General features: G+C 41.1%; 1 protein-coding gene across 5 annotated transcripts in view; it reads right to left on the minus strand.

The window, feature by feature from the left end:
* The window catches only part of AMBRA1 (autophagy and beclin 1 regulator 1), a 191761-nt gene that overhangs the window by 116641 nt on the left and 52559 nt on the right, over positions 1-22561 (minus strand). For all 5 annotated transcript variants that reach the window (XM_048485240.1, XM_048485239.1, XM_048485237.1 and 2 more), the window contains 2 exons: positions 21182-21268; positions 15955-16137 (listed from right to left, as the gene is read on the minus strand). In XM_048485240.1, coding sequence (XP_048341197.1) covers positions 15955-16137; positions 21182-21268 — 270 coding nt within the window. The remainder of the gene's footprint in view (positions 1-15954; positions 16138-21181; positions 21269-22561) is intronic.

The following is a 22561-nucleotide window of genomic DNA, read 5'->3' on the forward strand; positions in this document are numbered from 1 at the left end:
CTGATCTGAATTATGCTGACTGTATAAAGGGCTATTTTATCCAGTACCATTCTAGAAGTAACCAAGAATTACTCCATTGTAAAAGGGGCATGAGCGCAAAGATTTCCTGCTCTCCTCCTGCTTCCAACCCCAGTCTGTATAAGTTTATCTGGAGTCAAATCTACCTGAACCTCTGCCTGCAGCTTTGACACAGCTAAAACACTTTCCACAGGTTCACAGAGGGGGGAAGAAGATACTATTTACATTTCCCACTCTAAGACTTCTCTCCAGTCTATTAAGAAGCAGCAATGGGTCACAAATATTTAAATCCTCCAGCAAGGAAGACACATGGATCACAAATCTGCATGGAAAATTGATGCAACTCTTTTCCTATCATTCTGACTCTTTTTTCTCCTAGTCTCCAAAGGGTTTGAAAGTAGTCAAAAGCCTTTACACTCAGAGGATAACATTTTCAATTAGTTAAAGTTATGATAGTGTTTGCCGGATAGCCAAGGCTAGTCTGACCTTATCAGATCTCAGAAGTTAAGCAGGGTCATCCCTTATTAGTGCTTGAATGGAAGACCACCAAGAAAGTTCAGCAATGCTATGCCAAGGGCACAAGGTTTATAATAAAGCAAACTTAAAAGTACAATGAATATTGCTGTGAAAGTTGAGATCCATCTGTAGTTACACATTCCAGGATTTGATCAGGCCAGATCTATGCTAAGCACATATGCTATGCTAAGCATAAACGAAAAAGAAGGCAACCAAAAATAATAACAGAATTCTGGTTAAAACTGCAATGCCAGGTTCTAGTATGTCAATTTTAGTTCCTCCTTGGAAATATTTTGCAACAGGTAAGATAAGATAAGGGAGTGGTATAATACAGTATAATACAGCCTAATCTTATCAAATCTCAGAATGGAAGATGGGAAACCATCAAGGAAGGCTCTGCAGAGGAAGGCAATGGCAAACTAATTCGGCTTAAACACTTGCCTTGAAAACCCCAGCAAGGGAGAAGGGAGAAGTAGAGGTGTTTTGCCAGTGCCTTCCTTTGCGGAGCCTGCTTTGTGGTCTCCCATCAATCCTGCTTAACTTCTGAGATCTGGGGAAATCAAACTCTAACATGTTGCTTTCCATTCCATGGAGAGTAGAGTATTCTAACAGCTCCATCTTACTCACCACTCTCAACTGCAGGGATGGCTAGGATGAAAATGCTGCAACGATTACCTCCAGGGGGGGTTATGTTGGTCTGGTTATTACAATGACTTAATATAGCATTACTCTGGGAGAGTGGTTCCATAGTCTAGCTTGTATAAAATATCACAACCCATTGGTCCCACTGATGTGTATGCATGTACACACGCAAGGCACTATCATCGTGGATTTTGAACTACTTCTCCAAGGTCACGCTGAAGTATTTGACATTGTTAATGTCTAAATGGTTAATCACCGAAGAACTGGTTCACACACACATTTTGTGTCAAGCCTATCAGCCTCCCCAATAAATCCAGATTCGAGTGTCAATGTAATCTGTTTTTATTGACTGAGAGTTGTGAATAGCATACAAATCTGGAGCTGCCAAAACGAAGAATTCCCATGCAAACCAGCAGCTATCAGGTTCCCCCCACTCCCCACCCCCCAGTTTCCCAACGTCTGCTGGGCACAGAGCTCTTCAAGGTCATAGCATGAGATAACCAAAGCAAGCTGATGCAACAAATAGCAATAATTAACTGTTACAGTTTGTGCACCAAGCTGAGGGATGCGGGGTGTCAATATCTCCTATCCACTCCTAGAGGTATTGCAAGACCACATGGAAACGGATCTCAACCCTTAATTTGTCTAAGCTTTTATCTGCTTTGCGGCATTTTCTTGGATGGATATTATTTGATTTATAACACAAGCTAGTGAATTTATATTTTACGAAAAGCAAAATTAAAAATGCTCATAAGACCAGTTCTTACTTAGTGCAACGCAGTTTCAAGGACTAGCCAAAAGTTATGGGAAGAAGAACATTATGAACCAGCTGGACTGATAGGTCAAAATGTTTTTGTCCTAGGGGAAGACAGATTGATCAGCTCTCTAGAACCTCTCTGGAAGTTCCCTGCTGTCTGTTTCTCAAAACCCTCATGCCTCTGCATCTATCAGACCTCTCTTCCTACATCTTCCTTCTCAAATGACACTGGAAATTAATCAGGATTTCAAAACTGGGGCAAGCAACTGCCTTCTAGCCTCAGTTCACAGAGCACTGCACAAAGGCTGCAAGCTGCTCATCACGGACTGTGTGACACTGCCCAGAGGCTTCTGCTGGAATACCTGCTCTTGATGGAACTCTGGTTCTATCCGGAAAAGCATTCATATAGTCTTGTGTCTACATCAGGGCTTCTCTGACTTAAAAATTCCCACACCGATGACTAACATTATTAAACATTATTCTCTCCCTCCTCCCCAATTCTGGTATTGTTTATTTGTGTTTTTATTGAATTATAACATGTATGTGTTTTTAATTCTTCAAATTTTTAAATATTCTTACATGCACTGTCTTGGGGACCCTAATCAAGCAGAAAGCCTGGATAAAATATTTTAAATATAAACAACATAAAGGAATCAGAGCAGTTGGTGTTGCCAGCTCAAGGTTACTTCACCCTCTTCTAAACTAAATTAAAAAAATTAAAAACATGATTGCTCAGGGTGGGTGGGTGATCTTCTCTGTATGCCTTATGTAGCATGTAAGCTGCTCCAAAAGAGAGTGATTATAGCTGATGTTATGGTTTCAGTGTAAAGACAAAAAAGGATGTTCAGCTAGTTTTCAAAATATACCTCAGATTTTTAAGGACTATATTAAGATTTAAAGGCTGATATTTATGCCAAAAGAGTTCAGTAGAACACATGTCAATGTAAAATATACCTAGTACTGTAACCTTACATTTTTCTTGTCAAAAACAGTGAAATTAAGAAATTAGGTACTTGGGACTGTATATGCAATTAATTTAGCAACTATAGCATTTGTATCCATTCAGAATTTTCCCAAGGGCCTATATAACATCCTAAAGAATGCTGGATAGTTTTTCTGTCAAAATGTCCTGAGGAACCGGAATTTCTCAGATGTAAATTACAGGGTTCAAATTAAATAAAACAAATCAGAAGCCTAAGAATCATAGTCAGGTTTCCTACACAAAGGGTGAAAAACAGATTCCTAAGGACTCCAAACAGAAAGGGAACAAGGAGAAGGAGAGCCATGGATCTCAGCCTGACAAATGATCAAAACTCCAGGTCAGTGCCTTGCAATCCTAAGCAGGGAAGAGTGAAATGGAAGAGAAACTGACACTCTGTGCAGAAAGTATGCAGCAAAGGAACTGAGCTCCATTACTTAGATCTCACAACGAAGAGGGTCATTATTAATGAAACAATTCCGGTGAAAGCCAGTGAAGTAGCAGAAACCACAGCCAAATTGGCAGGCATAAGTTAAATCAACAGTCAAATTACTAAGGAAATTAGAAGAGTGCCTGGAAGATGTCTTCAGCTAGGTGAATATGAGAGGGCTTAATTTTGAAAGCAAGATATCCAACTAGCATGGGGAAGTTACATTTCTTTTTCTAATGAGAGTGACAGAGGACTATGAGGCTGATGTCCCTCACTGCTCACAGCCACAATAAGAAACTTATCAGTTACAACAGGAACTATGACAAGATGTCAGTTGCTTTCAAATGCATCCACAGTGAAAGCTTTATCAAAAGCCTACATTCAGAATTGTCACAATACCTATATGTCTGCTTATTACAAAATGCCTGTATACAAAGAAAAGGAAGCATCCATAACAATACTTTGAGAACTGGCATAGAGTCCATTGTATAAAGTTAACCTGCTTAGTATTTAATTGCCTTTTCAGTGGTGACTCATTGCAATTTTGAAAAGCTATCAGAGAACTAGCTTGTGAGATGCCAGCTTGCTGCTGAGTTCTGACCTAGGCCTCAGTTACTAACATCAATGGGGACATAAAAACAGGTATGATTATGTTAAGACAGTAATGTTAACAGAATGTAGTAAATGCCTCAGGTTCATTAAGCATCCATCCATTTCCGTAACTGGCATGCATGGTCTTCGGTGCGGTCTCAAGTCATAAGAACAACAGCAATCTAAGGCTTGGGGTCTAACCTGTGAGTGGAAAAGAGCTCATAGGAGGATTTTCCCCCTTTGCCATAGTCTCTGAACCCCACACAGAAAAATCTACTCTTCAGGACTGAAAGGTCCTCAAGAATGATGTGGAATGTGCTAGTGGGAAGGAGGCTCAGCTGCAGTAATGAAAATAAATCCTCACCAGCACATGAGTAGAGCAGGAGAAGAAGAGCTGGATTCAAGGACAAGGCAGCAAACATCAGTTCCATTACCAGTTATGGTTCTTAATTGCTCATGAGAAAGGTGGGCATAGAAATATTGAAAAGAAATCAGATTCAGACATATGAATTTGCCAAACCTAGTTTTTTTGCACATTCTTCTCTGAAGCACACTTAGGTAGATTCTTGGTGCTATTGTCTAGCAAGCAAATCAGCTCAGCTGAAATGGAGTAGCCAACACTTTACTCAATGCCAAATTCCCCACTTCGAACATCAGGAGGATTAGTATAAACTACTGACATATTACTACCAAATTGCTATCTGTGCTGTATTAACATACACAGCCAACCATCACAAAATGAATTGGTGATCACTCAAAGTAAGGAAAGGATGGGGGATGAAAAATGCAAGGAGTAGAGTCCTCTACTTAAGCCATTATCTGAAAAGGGAAATTATTAAGGCAAAGGAAAAAAAAACCATACAAACATAGATTCCATCACCATGAGTCTTACCAGAATATAAGAACTACAAAAATGTGCTGAATTACAGAACATTCAGAGACTACAAAAGCATTTTCCTGACAGGGCTATGCATTAGACTGTGAAATTAATGTCCCAAGAGATGGGTTAGAAAGACAATAAAACTGAGGAGAATAAAGCATTGGAACATTGCAAAGAATACCTCTGTCTAGGCCTTTTTTAAAAGCAAGCTGAACAGATCCTCCCTCCCTACTGCTCACTTTTTGTTTCAACTCTCATTAATATAAAGGGCAACCAGATCTGGATTGGTATACCCACCAAGTTTTTAAGCTGCCTTCCTCCACCATTAAGTGTGATCTCCTCTTCAGCTACTCTAGGGAAACCCCAGGCAATCCGTTCCCAATTTATCAGATAAAGTTTTAAGCCAGCAAGGTAGCAAGGAGCAGATTATTAATGACTCCTTCAACAGTCAAAAAACATAGCCTTGATTACTTCTCAGAGGCCATTTAGGGAAGAAGGACGGGGGAGATTTCTATGACACAGAAAAGCACTTCAGAAGATCAAGAACCTCTGGCAAGCACCAAATACGAAAGGATTCATCACCTGGTCAAGCGCTAGGCACTGCAGCAAAGCTGTTAAATGTTGAAGATTAATTGCCACAGGAATGCCATCTTAAAAGGATGAAGTCACAAGTCTGTGCTGTGACCCGGAACTAAATGAGTCTTCTCTGATCCTATTTGTCTCAATGATAAATAGTGATTAAACAACAAAGAACTATCAGTTCAGTGGCTGCACAGGGGCATCGGATTGGAAGCTTCAAAGGGAAAGTTGGAACATTTAACAACCACACACTGAAATTAGCCAAAGTATTAACAGCCACTATATGAAGGCAGCATCTATGAAGATTAAAATGTTACTAAGGCTCTGAATATAAAGATCTTTCCAGAAGACCTGCTGGAACAAATGATAGCAAGAGAAGGCTGGTAGTTTGAAATTGCTGGGCCCACAGATATCACAGGAAAGGGTGTTAAGTGGAGAAATTTATTCTGACATCACTTGCTGAAAAAGGTTCCTTATCTTGGGGCTGAATTCATATTGACAAGATGTTAGCTAAGAAAAAAAAATAAAGAGGCTGCACTCCACACATAACCTGAAAGATCAAATAGGACCAAGATGAAAATACAGAGAATAGTGCTGCACTTAACTGTAACTACTGTTCATGGTGCTTTCCTCTATACAGGCACATATTGGGACTGCACATATGCAGGCCAGTTGCTCAAAATATTTTTTTACATGTTGTTTCTTTAGTCTTCAAGCATAGCAGGGGAGCCCCTCCCCTCTGGAGTGTTCCAATAGCCGTTTTTCCCATTCAGTCATGTGCTCCTGGGGGGCGGTGCTCCCTTATTCTCAGTTCTCCTGAGACACTGTGTTGAGTCGCTCTCAAAAATGCCAGAAAATGAGAGCTCACAACAGGGTCAGAGAAAGGGAATGTGTGCCTGCACTGGAGAAAACTCAATGAACAACAATTACAGGTAAGTGCAACACTGTTTTCATCATTATTTTTCTATAATAAGGGTCTCCATACTTTTCAGTGTGAGAGCCACATCCTATTTTTTGCAAATATTAATAGGCCAAAAAAAATCAGTTTTATAAAATAAATGAATCCTTCCATTTAATAATAAGTATTAATAAGTATCTCCTTCCATTTCCGTTTTTCAGCTCTCCTCTCTTATTCTCTCCCTTAGATTGTATTTAAAATAGGTTCTGCTTTTCCATTCCTTACAAGTTATATAGCTAAAGGCACCTATTCGCATAAGATGTGCATAAGATGAATCTAAGGAACCTGTGCTTATCGGACAGGTTTTAATATTAAACATGAAAAAATAATTAGGTGCCAAGAGCGAAGGAAGTGCCTGATTCATTCCCTCTCCTGTCATTAGAGTTTGCAGTAAAAGAGAAGACAAGAGTCACTGGAAAAGACAACAATGCTAGGAAAGATGAAGGCAGCAGGAAAAGAGGAAGACCCGGCCTGAGATGGAAGAAAAACATTTTGAACAATGGAAGGCAGCAAAATAAGAATGCAGCAAGGGCTTCTCCTCTGTCACCCATGCAGCCCATCCATCTTTGTCGTCCACTGCAGCAGTGAGAGGCAAACAGGAGGAGGGAAAGCAAGGTGCAAAGTCACAGGCTCATTCCCTCCCCTCCCCAACATGGCCAGAAAGAGGACACAGTGCAGCAGCAGCAGCCAACTAAGGCAGGGGAGGAAAGCCCATCCCTTGGCTCTTCCCCCATCTGTCTTGGTCACAGAGAGGCAAACAGGAAGAGGGCAAATCTTTTGAAAGATTGGATGTGGCCCGCAGGCCATACTTTGGAGTCTCCTGTTTTATGCAGTCCCACACTGGGAGACTAGCAAGCTAACTTACCAGGAGTTTCTCACTGGAAGAAAAAATGTAATACTGCCGTCCCCACTAATGTCTCCCTTCCTGTGTTCATATCCACAGAAGGGTATTCGATGATATATCTACAGATGACCAAGTTGCAGCCTTGCAGGTCTTGGTGAGCAGGATATCTTGAGAAAAGGAGCTTGGATACTTGTCAAATCGGCCCTAACTGGAGAGGGCAAGGGAGTCTTACACATTCATAGCACAATCTGATGGCAGAAATGATCCACTGAAATGAGGCAACATTCCACCTTACAGGTCCCGCAAAAGAGATCGATAGCTGTGGAACCTTCCTAAACTAACTCGTTCTCTTCAAATAAAACAATAAAGCCTATTGTACATCTACAGTATGTATTATGCCCCCAGAGAAGCTTTTATTATTTTCTCATCAAGCATCAGTTTCTCTAAAGTTATAATGGGTTTAGTTCCTTGTATAGTCTTCTAAGGGAGGAAATTTTAATGGACCCTGTCCCTTTAAGAAATCTCACTAGAGGCAGTCTTCCTGTTATTACCCAGTAATCCCCTTGGTCAGTCAGTCAGACTGTCAGTCAGTCAATCAGTGCCTAGGGTAGTTGGAAGGCTGCAATATATGTTCAAGGTGTTTAGAGATAGCATAAAGTTAAGTTGTACAGAAAGTAGAATCCAGATAAAGGACACTCAAGGAACCCAGAACAAGCACGGACAAAGTGGACTTTCTTGGAAGCAGTCAAACAAAGAACAAAAGTCTCAAGCTTCAAAGTGTTCCAGTCAAGCAAGTACCTTATCTTACTCAGACCCTGGGAGGAGTTAGGGTATCAATTCATCGAAGCAATAAACCTTGTTTTTGAACTGTTACACCTTGCTTGTGTGTCTCCCACTCTGTTCCACCCAAGAACAGGGCACCTTTAGATTGTTTTACTTGGGGACAGAACAGTAACATTTACAGCCTTCCAGCCCCACCAGTAAAAGATAAAGACTTCCAGTTCCAAGCCAGTAAAGATACAGCCACCAGCTCCCAACCATTTACTCCTAAGTAGACTTGCAAGGCTGTTTCCCTATTAAAAAGCTCCTATAGCTGAAAGAAGCCAGAGAAGTGTGTACAAGGGCACCGTTTACTCCTGAGTAGACATGGAGTGCTATTTTCCTATTAAGAGGGTCCCCTGACTGAAAAGCAAGAAGAAAAGCCCAGCAAGTGTAACTGCTTACTCCCAAGTAGACCCACAACGTAATTTTGTTGCTTCAAAGGCTCATCATCATTGTTGGTTGGGAGCAGATCTAAAATAGCTGATCCCTTGTTGCCTCTTCCATCTTCTGGACCATAAAATTGACTGCAAGGAAAGCGAGGAATTTTTTGGACCTTAGTCTTGGCAGAGTTTTACTTCTAACAAATACCAGGATAACTGAAATCTCCCATTACTACTACTTCTCTCCATTCTGAAAGTTTGATCATCTGTTCCAGGAAGGCATCATCCAACTCTTCAGTCTGGCTTGGAGGTTTATAAAAGACAACCACAAGATCACTGTTATTTTATTCCCCTTTAATTTTTACCCAGTTGTTCTCAACCTGGTCTCCAGGATTTAAGTCATAGGCCTGCTCACAGGTGTAATCATTCCCAACCTATAATGCTGCTCCTCCTCCTTTACTAGCTGGTCTATTTCTCTGAAATTGGTTATACACCTCAATTGTTACATTTCAGTTATGAGACTCATTCCACCAGGTTTCAGTGATGCCTATTATATCTTATTTGTTAGTTCTCTCTATAACCTTCGGACCATGATCTCTAGCACTTGATGAACTCCTTTCCGGTCGAATACTGTCTACCTCCACTCCACCACATCAATTTAAAGCCCTCCTGATCAGGTTTGTGAGCCTCCTAATAAAAATGTTTCTACCTACCACCATGAGGTGCAACCCATCCTTTGCCAGTAGTCCATCTTCATGAAACCACGAACCAAGGTCCAAGAAGCCAAAACATTCCTGGCGGCACCACCAGATTTTTTAATCAGCAATATGTCAAGGTAGTTGGTGAGTTTTTTCCATAAGAGTTGATAGCCTCCTATGATGGCCTGGTAGCTTGCTATCCTTGGATCAGTACCAAAGAAGAGTAGGTTTTTTTGGCTGAGAGTATGAATTTTTCTGCCCTCTCTATCAACAGGTATTGAGTGAGAACTATATCACTGCTTTGCTTTTATCTCTTCAGGTATAAGCAAAGGAACATCAGGTTGCATGTACAGGAATAGGCAGCCTTCTTGCTAGACTCTACATGTTCTCAGTTCTGCAAACGGTAGTAAGAATGGGGGAGGGTTTGTCCCAGATGAACCTGGCCACGCTAGTATACCATCTAAAAGGAGAAAGGCAACTGCTTGCTCCATCTTCAACATGACATCATTTCAGATATTTCAACATGGCTGTAATGTCACCACTTAACCTTTTCTTCTCTATACTAAACATAAAGAGCAGCTTAGAGAGCTAGGTATGTTTAGTCTGGAGAACTAATGAAATGTGGACTAGACAATGCTACTATTAGGTGGAAATTGGTTCACTAACTGAATTCAAAGGGTGCTCATCAATGGTTCATCTTAATCCTGGAGAGAAGTGACTAGTGGAGTGCCACAGGGTTCTGCCCTGGGCCCAGTGCTGTTCAGTATTGAATGATGGAATAGAGGGCATGCTAATCAAATTTGCAGATGTTTATATACCCCAGAGAACAGGGTCAGAATTCAAAATGACCTAACCAGATTAGAAAGCTCCATTTGAAAACCTCCAAAGAAGGAGACTCCACCACACTCTGAGGCAGTGCATTCCACTGTCGAACAGCCCTTATTGTCAGGAAGTTTTTCCTGATGTTTAGGTAGAATCTCTTTTTCTTCACCTCGAACCCATTGCTCCTAGTCCTGTGGTGGCCATGCTGACAGGGGCTGATGGGAATTGTAGTTCATGAACATCTGGAGTGCCATAGGTTCGCCACCACTGTCCTAGTCTCTAGAGCCACAGAAAACAAGATTGCTCCCTCACCAACATGACATCCGTTCAAATATACCTAAACATGGCTATCATGTCACCTCTTAACCTTCTCTTCACCAAACTAAACGTACCCAGCTCCCAAAGTCTCTCCTCGTAGGGCATGGATTTCAGACCGTTTACCATTTTGGTCACTCTCCTCTGGACCCGTTCCAGATTGTCAATATCCTTCTTGAATTGCAGTGCCCAGAACAGTACACAGTATTCCAGGTGAGGTCTAACTAGAGCAGAATAGAGAGGTACAATTACATCCCTTGATCTAGACCAGGGGTCTGCAACCTGCGGCTCTCCAGATGTTCATGGACTACAATTCCCTCCCTCGTTTAAGTGTTTCAAAGAGAAGGGACAAATAAAAATGATCAAACATACATTTCCTCTAAAAATGGTAGATGCTGTTTATAAAAGGAGAGCTTGTATTCAAATAATTTCTTCGTTGGGCTATGAACAAGTTCTGTACCAAGGTAAAAATGGCAGATCACACACAGTTTAAGACTATAGAAAATATAGTCTAAGATTTTGTTAAAACTAGTGATACTGAGCATTGTTGAGTTCTAAAACACAAAAAATTCTCATGAACATTAATATACTTAATAAAAAAGAAAGGTCTAGTGAATCAGATGTCATATAGTCCAGACTTCTGTTTTTAACAGTTGTCAGGCAGATGTTTTTATAAGGGCCATTTTTAAACATAACCACAAGTATTTATTTTGCATACATGTTCTTTACTTATATTGTTTTGCATTGGTGGAATTCTGAACGAACTTCTTTTGGACAAAGGATTTGACAGTACCATCACAAGAGGTACAGATATACAAGTAGTCAAAATGATTAACATCAAGGAAAGTCAGAGTATCCTAATGCATCTGCTAAGGGTGCAGCGCTCCAAGAGAACCCATGCCCCACAACTGACAAGCCACCTCTACCACTATTTTTACATCCCACATGCAACAATAAGAACTGACACACACGCACCACACCACAGGGCCTGACGGCTCATCCTCATCATGCCACATTCAGAGGAAATAGTTCCCCCTCTCCAGCCATCACCCAGAGACAGGGAGGGTATTGGCTATTACCAACCACTTCCTCTTTCTCCCGAGTTGTGGTATTCCTCTTCTCCATCTGCAGGCCTGAGTAGGTGACAAACACTAACACAATTACACTCTGTGCCTTGCTGAATTACATTTTTAAAAAAACTGCTTTAGGACCGAGGAGCATCCCTTGAAAAAATTCAAAACAGAGACCAACTCTAGTTAGGCTCTAAGGCAGCGGTGGTGAACCTTTGGCACTCCAGATGTTATGGACTACAATTCCAATCAGCCTCTGCCAGCATAGCCAATTGTAGTCCATAACATCTGGAGTGCCAAAGGTTCGCCACCATGGCTCTAAGGTCTTATATCCGCTGATACTCTCAACTATACACATCAATCTTAAGTGAGAACAAATGCATAAACTCTGTACACAAAGTGAATGTGGTTATAAGAGCTTCAATGAAGTACAAAAAGATTTAAGACCACTGAGCCTAGTCAGCACCCAGGACGTGTGGTTTACACTCGGTTCTTTCGAATTAGAACTGATGCAAGATCTCACTCTGTCCCTTAGCCATCCCGTTGCTCAAAGGGAACAAAACCTTGCAATCTCATTCCCACAGAACAGCCTTGAAGGAGAAGTATGGGTGACACTAGCACAAGGCAAAACTGGGAGCCCTGGGGTATATGCTTCTTCTTGCCCAGGCTATCAAAGAACAGAACAGGCACAGTGACATCCAGCTTCACGCTACTCCTGTGGTACCCATATTTTATTTATTATTATTTATTTATTATTAGTTTTATCTACCGCCCTCCCCCTGAGGGCTCAGGGCGGTATTCCTCCTCACCATCACCACTGTGCCCAGTCAAGAAAAGAGGAACACAGGGACAATGGCGCCCAGTTTTGCCCTGTACCAGCAGCACCCATCCTCCTCTTCACTTTCCACATGACATGCAGGTCAATGAAAAGAAGCATAGGCACAGAGATACCTGGCTTCAGCCTGTATTGGCCAAAGCATGTACGGCTGGTAAAAGACAACATGGGCCCAGCAGCATGGCTTTGCCCTACCAGTAGAGACATGGTGCTGCCAGTGAGGAAGGGCATGCTATTACCCATACTCTTCCTCACCATTCCCAAGCTGACAAGGAGCACGGGCACAGCAATGCCTGGTTTCACCCCTATCTGGCTATGGCATAGTATGACTGGAGAGGAGAATCATGGCAGTGCCCATCTTTGCCCTGTCACTAGCATGAGGTGCATCCAGCAGTGGTGCCTCCTTTCTCTCCAGCGGGTTCTGTGACCCTCCAATCAGACGAGGGAGGCGTGGCAGTTGGGAGCAACATGACTGCAGGAGGAGGTATAGTCCTTTTCCAGTCCACCCCTGGCACAGGAAGGAATACAGAATGAAATGAGGTGTGGATATTAAATTCACCAATTCTTATACACCAAAGTGTTTCCAGTCTACACTGTCTTCAGCAACCCATTCCTAAAGGGAAGAAAACACCTGTCACTAGCTTTATCATGAATGACTTTATGAAATCATGATGAAGGATTTCAGATAGGATTTTCAGACAGCAGAGCAACACATCGTCCCCAATATCTGTGCCTGATGTGCGTCAAACACAATCAAATCTATATTCTTGCCATCACTTGCTGAAAACAGAAAGACATGGCAGGGATTCAGGACACTGCCATATTTATGCAGAAGCATTTCCTTAGAAATGTTAACCTTTTTGTGCTAAAGAAAATTACTTACTGAAGGCACAATTCTAATGTGACAGTTGTACAATATTTAAAGTACAGCAAGATAATGGATTATAAACATTTAAACCTGAATCAATAGCAGTGGTACTTCTCCCACAAGCAAAGTTTAATTCACATTCCTAATTCCAAAAGTGTACCAGATAATTTTACAGCATCCCATGAAAACAAACTTGGTTAGCTGGATAACCTAGATAAAATAATATCCTAATATTAAGTATAAATTATTAGTCTCCTTCCTAAAAAATTTTAATCCAGTAAAGTATATGCCCCCTCTTTTCTCTTTACAACAAGCAGGAACTGAAGTTAAGATTTAGGAAAACCTAAAATCATTCTCTACCCAGAAACAAAATCACTATGTGACTTTTGGCAAACAAATCTGTATATCTATATATCATTCAAACTGTTCACCCTATCTGCAGATATTTATATCCAGTGGTGGGATTCAGCAGGTTCTCACCACTTTGGCAGAACTGGTTGTTAAAATGGTGTTTGTAAACAACCAGTTGTTAAATTATTTGAATCCCACCACTGTTTATATGTACATATGGGGGACATACTTACCTCAAACAGATATTTCTTCTGAAAACTAAAAGAAAATACTATAACCTTCTATTTTACAAAGGCTGTCCACCTACACAGATATTAAGTGATCTCTGCACAAAACAGCAGTAAGGAGTGGATAGAGAAAATTGTTCTACCCTTTTGGCCTTGGAAAAAGTAGAAGGGAAACCTTAATTCAGCAACAAAAAAATTCACTGCGAGAAGTTGGTTGGAGAAACAAAAAGGTTATGATTCAAAAAGGCCCCTTGTTCCAGCTTCTCTGTCAGAAGAAGATAATACTTCAAAGGTATAGGGTAGCAGGGATCACAATAGAATGGTTGATACCAAAAAGCACAGCTAGTGCATAGTAGATAGAAACACATTCCTTTCCCCCTCAGCATGAAATAAAAGGCAGCCTAAGTATGGCTGACTGAGTTGCTTTTTTGAATGGATCCCTTCACAGTGTGAATAATTATCTACAGGGGAACACATTTCTCCACAGGTATCTCCCCAGCCCTATAAATGAAGAATGCACCATTCCTTTTTAACAGCTGAACCCCTTCCCTAGAGAATGAATAGGAGGCAGTAATGGAAATAACAGAGGGCTGCTCTTGCTGAGCTTTCCCCCTCACAATGGGCCCCAGCAGGCTGCTTCACTCCTACTTCTCCAGCCTGCGGTGCTTCTTAGGGAAAGCTATTAGGCAGCTGACTCTTCCACATCTCTCCCTTTATTTGCATTTTACACAAACAAAGCCACAATGAAAAGGTGAAGACACACTCACTCCCCTGTGCTTCCGAGTACTTAATTGTTGGAGCATGAAATGACAGCTCCACTGAATAGGGGTTCTGCCTCCACCATAAATTCCTTTCCAGAAGATTATTTCCTACTGTTCTTGGAGGAGTCAAGTTCAACCTGCTCATTACAGAAGGGCATGTACCTGAAATTCAAGTTATTTATTTCAACCTGAAAGTTGACCACACAATGGAACTGGTGTAGACTGCAGTGGAACACTATCTTCCTAGTCCCAGTTGGTGGATATGCATGATCTTATAAGCCTGATCAAGAAGTTCAAGACTCGGGAATCAAGAGCCAGCAATACAGAGACAAGATGGTCTTCTTTTGGTAAAGCTTCTCTGTAGCTGACAATCAGAACTCATCATAAATTCAATAGTCACTGCACAGCGTGGGCTAACACATCCATCTGAGACTGGAGGAAAACTAATGTTTGAATCCCTACTCAAGTCACAAACACTACGTTCTGGGTCCATTGATTTCACTCAGTCTGATTTACTTCAAAGGGCTGCTGTTAGGATAGTTTCATGTGTGCCAACCTGAGTTACTTGGAGGAACAGTGTGTGGTTGGGGGGCGGGGAGGGATAAAGTAGAAAATTAGATAATTGGAACACAGACAAGAAAAATAATGCAAATGATCATTTGAGCCAATATATTAAAAACTGATTCTATTAATAGGATGTTCCAAAATAGGAAATAAATAACAATTTAAAATATTTTTTAAAATTAAAATCAGGACGCCTGCAAAGGCAAACATACACCAGCATTCCCTCTTAACCAAATACAGGACAGAGCCCATCGCTGTGTAAAACAGATTTCAGCACAAAAAGATGGTTGCATGTGCTGACCAATCACTTAAAAATGCTAGCTACAGGACAACTGGCTCAAGTTTCATACCTACAAAATGTAGGTTTAAATCCTTCCTTTTTTACCATTTCAACTCCTTAACTGTACAACATTATTGAACTGATTGTTGTGGCAGTGAACATTAACATTCTCAAAAGTGCTTTGCACTTTAACTACGTTCCAGAAATTATGATTAAAATACAAACAGTCATCGCATCTTCGACAGAAGCGCTGACACAAACTCTGATTATAAAAGGATATGATAGACAGGAACAGTAGCACATGATGATCACACTCTTCCTCCTGAGCGATACTAACCTGATCTGCATAACTGACCAGGGGCTGAGTTTAATCAGCTGTTCTGTTTACTTTGTGATCCAAATGTAAACAGCTTGAGAAATCACAGAAGGCAGCAGTAGCTAATAAACCATGTCCTCTATCCACTGATTTTAAATTCCGCATTTTTAGAAATTAAGGCTTGGAACCAGTTGAAGAAATGAGAGGGGGGAAGTGCCGACTCCCCCTTTCATGATGTTCCAGGGGTGTATCTTGTTCCCCAGGAAAAGCATTCCAGGCTGCAGCAGGAAGAGGAGCTGAGGAAATTCAGCTGCCAAACTGATGGAAATCATTGCTGAATCCAAGCCTAAACACACAATCTCACAGAAAACCCAAGGCATTTCTGTAAACCGAAAGGGGGGGGGGGGAGGATTACAGGTCAAACAACTTGATGGAAGAGGTTGGTACTTACTCGAAGTCTTCAAATTCCAAATCATTTCCTTCTACAGATGGACCTGAAGCCTCAGAAGTGGAAGCAGAAGATGAGGAAGAACGGAGTCGGTTCTGTTGATATCGCATAGAGCGCTGGCGAATACTATCTCTGCGTGAAAGATACTGGATCATTCTCTGGGCATAATAAGCAGCAGGAGATAACCTGAGGAAGTGAGGGAGACCACCATTAGCTTGCAAGCAAATCTTGCTTCATATGATGAACTGATTTCAGTTAAGGGCTTATGGTTGCAGCATTGCTGTCCAATTCTGTAGCTGGAAGAGAGACTTGTTCTACTTCCAGTTTGAGGTTTTCTTCTACTGCTTTGTCATGAGCTACAGAAAAGCTCTTCAATGTTACTAGTTTTGGGTACCAATTGTTTTTAGTATCATTCCAAACATGTCACTGCTATGACTAGAACTGAGATTACTTGAATTATCTGTTTTCAAACCTTGTTTTCCTGGAGCAGGACACTTTCACTGGTTGGGAGAGGACAGGGATTTTTTCCAAGGTTTTCCCTGAAACTGCAGACCCCAGTATCACACCTACAACTATTCCTGAGGTCTAGAGACAGAACTGTGGTGGGGGGCGCAGTGGACTGCAGGAGAAGAGAGGCAATAGGAAAGTTCCTTTCATCTCACTGAGCTCTGTTTAAATTACACTGGATCCAGACAGTGCTTTTAAATAACTGCTTAAAAAATAAAATGCCTTCCATATATTCTCAGAAAATTGTACCATCATAGATGGGAGAGAGACAGAAGTTGGGTTTTAGTGGGTCACCCAAGGCGACCCAGAGAGTTCAGGCCAAAGTAACATTTGAAGAGACAACTTCCTGGCTCACTCTCAGGCACTACAGTACACTAGTTCTCTTCCTCTGGCTGCCGTGTTATTCAACTAGCTGCTCATTTGTAGCTGGCACAACTGCAATAAGGTCTCCAACCCTATGACATATATTTTCTCTTTCAGATTCTCCCCAGCTCACTAAGTCATTCATTCATGCATTCAGTCACCTGAATTTCTTTCTGGTTCTTGTACAGTAAAAAGGTAAATAATTCATTCCTCCTTTCTTCTCCACCTCATAAATTCACTAAAAATAAAAGATGTATGCAGCTCTTCAGAGGGTAGATTAATTGCACTTTTCTGCAATCAACTTTCAACCAATTCCCCTTGGGATTTCATATTTGTTGCCTCCAACTCCAGTTAAAACATACTCATTTCATAGGTATAAAGTTAATTTTTTCTAACTGTGAACATACTATGTGATCAAGGTAAGGAACGCTATTAGTAATGATTCCCTAAGGGAGTGAACAATCATACATAAATTCAACAGCAAATGTGGAAGAACACTTTTTATGGCTGCAGCACATATAAAGCTTTTTTTCACAGGATCAGCTTTGAGAGAATATTTTTTCTGTGTTTGAAAAGAAGTCAGATTAGTACCGCACAGACCAGCTGACCAATCATAAGCGCCCCCCAAAATGACATGAATACTCTGGTTGGCTAGATCAAAGTGGCTAGCATTTATAAGGTAAATTTCAATTTCAATTTATCTCTGTGCATCCATTTGAGCAGGCTTCTGTGTTTGACTGCATTGCACATCAAATATCTTCATAATCTGAAGCAGCAGCTCAGAGGCACCTCTCTCTTTCTGAAGCAGGTTAACCATCAAGAATAGTAAGTTATTTATATCGGATAACATTTTTTATGGCTTTATATCATCCTCCTTCTATGGTCCTCCCCTCCACCACCTTGGAAATAAAATAAAATAAACAACTCATGAAGGTTGCCATATCTGTAATATAACAACAACTGTAATATAACAACAGTGGCAGATGGTTGCATTTATGGATCTGCCCCAATCACAAACCAAGGAGGTCATTTTAAATAGTACATGCATACAGGGGAAGAGCACTGAGTCTTCCCATTATCCGAAGGGGTTGATGTAAAGCAGCAATAATAGATTAAATCTATTATTGGCCAAGAAAAACAAACATTTATTTTTTTAAAAAAGAAACTCAAAAAACCAAAGGTATGCCTTCTAAAGTAAACAAGCATGTTATTATAGACCACAACAGAAACTTCAAACAGTTCCTCACTTGTCCTCACGTCCTTTGCCAAGTGAGAGCTGCTGAATGCCAAGCATCTCTTCAGACTGCTCCTTTCAACCTGAGCTGCCTGTGGAGACAAGCCTGCAGGCTGCACACAGGCATGCCCCGCCCATTCCACAATGGGCTGACCTCTGGAATGGACCAAAGAAAACTGCCTGCGAGCTGAATGGCTGGCAGTCAAAATCATCCTTGATTCCTCATTCCACCTTCCATCCAGGTACAAATGGCCTTCCAGCCCATAGCTGGGAACCTGTCTTTTAAATCTGTTAACAGCAGCAAAGCATGGAGGCAGGGAGAGAGAGCTGAAGAAAGATAAGCAACAGAACAGGTCAAACATTCTGCACTTCTGACTCATGCATCCCCTTCATTGTTAAAAAAAAGACTGATCTCCTCTCTGACTGGGGTAGGTCCATGTTTAGCTACTTAGACTAACAGGCATTACACCTCGGTTTTCTTGGATGAATCAGGCTTGCAGGCAGGCTTTTGAATTGACACTGCTCTCACCATCCTGTAAAAGATCTGAGTTGGGAGAAGGAGGAATGCAACTCTCCTATCAGCATCTTCCACTACATTTTAGTGATTCTGCTCTTATTTGGCAGGCGAGTTTTAGAGCCGTGTTAGGGAACCAGAGCCCTGCACTGTAGCATTGGTTCTGCAGAATTCAACAGGGGAAATGATATCACTGGCTGGCAATGGCAACTGGAATCCAGTGCCAAGCAAAGGACCACCCCAACCCTGCTCCTGGGGCTGGAGCAGCACCTTCAGCTGCAGATGCCGAGTCAGCAAGACCCAGAGTGGAACACAGCTAGAGAAGATGAGCCTGGCTTGGAAAGAAGTGTGACTTCTTAGAAAAGGATGTGCCCTAACCCCAAGACTGATGGGTCATCAGTTGTCATTGAAGGACCTTCTCCAGATGTTTCTGCATTCAAATGTCTGTCAGAGACACATCCTTTTCTGTAGCTGTACCCCAACTATGAAATTCCTTCCTAGGGTATGGTCTATGTGCACCAGCTTCATCTTTTAGTCACCATGAAAATCTTTCTTATGAACCTGAGTCTTCGAAACATATGTGTTTCTCCCTTTCACTGCCCCCTCCAGGTCTGGAACTACAGTTATTTGTTTTTTTCTCTCAGAGAGAAAGAGTATGTTTACACATAGAAATATAAACAAACACATTGTACTCAGTCTTGGATAACCCATTAGGGCAGAAAGAAGACAAATACATTTTAAAAATACGTAAATGAATAGACCCAACTCTGCACAAACTTGGAAGGATCTCAATTACATGCTTTTTTAAAATGTTAATGCTTTAAGGACAATTCCTGAAGCTGAGGAAAGAGACTGTTCAGAATCTTTGGGCTGCAATGATAACAGTCTTGCTAAGTCAAGATCTGAGGTTATCCTAAACAAGCAATACAAAAACATATTTGAAAGCTATAAAAACACAGATGACAGAACTACTCAATATGGATGGTTAAGGCAAAGGAATCAAGTGGTTATTCAAAATCGGTCCCCCTAAGGGATTGTACAGGCATATGTCGGCATCTCAGAAGCAGCTGGCAGAATCAACTGATTATAACTATAAGGGGACACGAACATCATACAGTTTCTGCTGCAATGCAATACTTCAACACATAAAGTTAATGAAGGACAAAACAGTGCAAGAAATGACCAAATATGAGCCTTCCAAAAGGACATTTTCCATGTAATCGTATATTTAATTGTGAACAGACCACTCAAGATGACAAATTTGAAGATCACCTACCTATAAGTTAGCAAGACAGTACTCTTAAGCAGTAATCCCAATGACAGTTCAAAAATAACTGTCAGCAATTCTATTTGCCAATACCTTTATCATCCTGGCCTTTTTTTATGCAGCTGTGTTTCATTTTCCAACACTATGTCACTGGATTCCATCAATAGCTACATTTGAAAAACTCTCATTATCTTCACACACCAAAAAAAGTCATCCTTGCCTTCAATATCTTTGAAAAGAGATTTAAACAGCAGTTTATATCAACTGCTTTACGCATAGCAGGCTTCATCCTTCCCTTGTATTGATCAGCCTACTATTAGAGGAGAAATTTCCCCTTATAGATTCATTTGTATAAAGCCCTTTTCATTGCTCCTAATACCGCTAGCAACATGAGCTTTTCTTCACTTAGCCACATCTCTTCCTTCCCTCCCCTGCTGTATGCTTGGTAAATAAATGGTGCTTTTTTAATATTCCAACATTCAAACAATATTCTTTGTGGATTTGTGTTTTTCAAAGGACCTGTCATCAATGGAATCTTAATTATAGAGCCTAAAGACTCTCCTGTATTAATACTTCCTCCTATTTCCTTGTTCATTTCTTTAGTTCTCAAAAGAGATGATTTCTGAAAATCCCTCATTCTGCATTCTGCATTTTTATGTCTTATTCAAATCCAAATAAGTCACCATTAACAACAGTCTTCCTTATCACAACCTCCTCATTCATTCCCTCCCCATTAATAATGAAGCAGATGCAAGACGACTTTCTGCTTCAAATTGTATTCTGTGCTTCTGACCAAAGTATTAGCCCACTACATCTCTGAACAAACATAAGTGGGAATGTCTCTATTCAGCACTGTTAATGCTTGTCCTCTATCATTTGTATTACTCAAAGGAGAGTAATACAGAGAGAGAGACAGACAGAGAGAGAGAGAGAGACACAGAGAGAGGGACACACAGAGAGACAGAGAGAGACAGAGAGAGAGACAGATCTGTTCAGAGGAACCTGTTGATTTTGACAGTATGGTAACAAAACAAGAGAAGGAACAGAACAAAGGTAACGAGGAATAGATGAGAGCCCATACTGAGCCCACACATTAGTCCACATAACCATCTGAAATGAAGGTAAGGGAAAATATAATTTTTGAAGAAGGATTAGAAAAGAGCAGGATGGGACATTGCACCATTTTGTTTTTGTTCTTTTGCAAATCACTGCAGAAATAAAAGGCAACAGAGAAAAATATTATTTCCTTCCATATAAATATACTTTTTTGTTTCAAATGTGTTATAATGTAGAAGGAACCATGTGCCCTTAAGTTTCACTGCATAGGAGAAAATTATGTCCTTACCTAGCTGGATCAGGATAAATTGGGTGTTCCCGGGATCCTGCCCCATCATAACGGGATAGCGAAATAAGAGAAGATTCCAACAGCCTCCTAGGAAAGAAAACAAATAATTTAAAAAACTGGTAACATTAAGTCATCAGGACCTCTTGTCCAATGCCAAAATCTGCAGATTTTGTGGTTGCTTTCTGGTTTTTGTTCTACCCTCCCGCAGGTGCTGTTTTTGGCATTCTATTAATATAGTCTACAAAGCCCAAATTAAATTTGTAATAGTTTCCATGATAGTATATGTATGGGTGGTTTATTCCCCCTCCCCCCCCAAAAAAAACTTCACAGTCATAAGAATGAGAAAGCTCCACTACAATTTAACTTTGTTATAAGGCACAACCTAATCTTTTTCACTGAGGGCAGCCAGCAACATCCAGCTAAAAATGGAACCTTTATGATCCAGCCTTCATACAAACAAGTAGCTCATAGATACATCCTCCCCCCCTAGGCTATATTATCAGGATGCCAAAAAGAGTACCAAACACAATTGGGGGTAAGAAAATAGAAAAAAGCCACAAAGTTTCAGAATACTGAGATAAAGTACATGAAATCCAGCTCCTAGATACCATTTCAGCTGAGTGTTGCTTCAAGTGTTGGCAATGTTCCAATTGTACTCTGCCCACTACCTGCCTAGTTCGGTACGATCGAGACAATCACCTGACATCATCAATTATCATCAATAAAGGTGTCAAGCAGGAATGCATCCTTGTTCCCTCCCTATTCGACCTCTATTTAAACAATCTAGCCTCACATCTGTCAACGATAGAATCTCACGTTCGGACTTTGGGACAAAGACTCATCCAAGTGCTTCCAATCTAGCCTCACATCTGTCAACGATAGAATCTCACATTCTGACTTTGGGACAAAGACTCATCCAAGTGCTTCCATATGTGGAAGTCCTAATGTCTCTGACTAAGGTGGGTCTAAGCAGACTCCTCCAAGTCTTCGCCACCTACTGCGCAAAAAACACCCTGACATGCAGATACGAATCACCTACCACCACTCCCTGACTTGGAACCTTCATATACAAGCAGCCACTAATACAACAAAAAGCAAAGGCCAAGCAATTGCAAGATTTTTCTACACCCAAGGTGGCCAATTTTTTCCCTGCAGCATTGAAGGTATTTCTTTCCAAATTACTGCCTCAGTTACCCTACGGATTTAGGGAGCAAGAACAGAAGCCAAACTTGAGACTATACAATCACTGTTCATCCACCACTTATTGGACCTCCCTAACAGTCTCCTACCAAGTCCTCTGCCTAGAGACAGGAGCCTATACGCTTTGTGTTCGGGTCTGGCTTGAAGTGTTCAAAAACTGGCTGCGCCTCCACTTCAGAG

This window comes from Sphaerodactylus townsendi, linkage group LG02, assembly GCF_021028975.2.
Source record: "Sphaerodactylus townsendi isolate TG3544 linkage group LG02, MPM_Stown_v2.3, whole genome shotgun sequence".
NCBI lineage: Eukaryota > Metazoa > Chordata > Lepidosauria > Squamata > Sphaerodactylidae > Sphaerodactylus > Sphaerodactylus townsendi.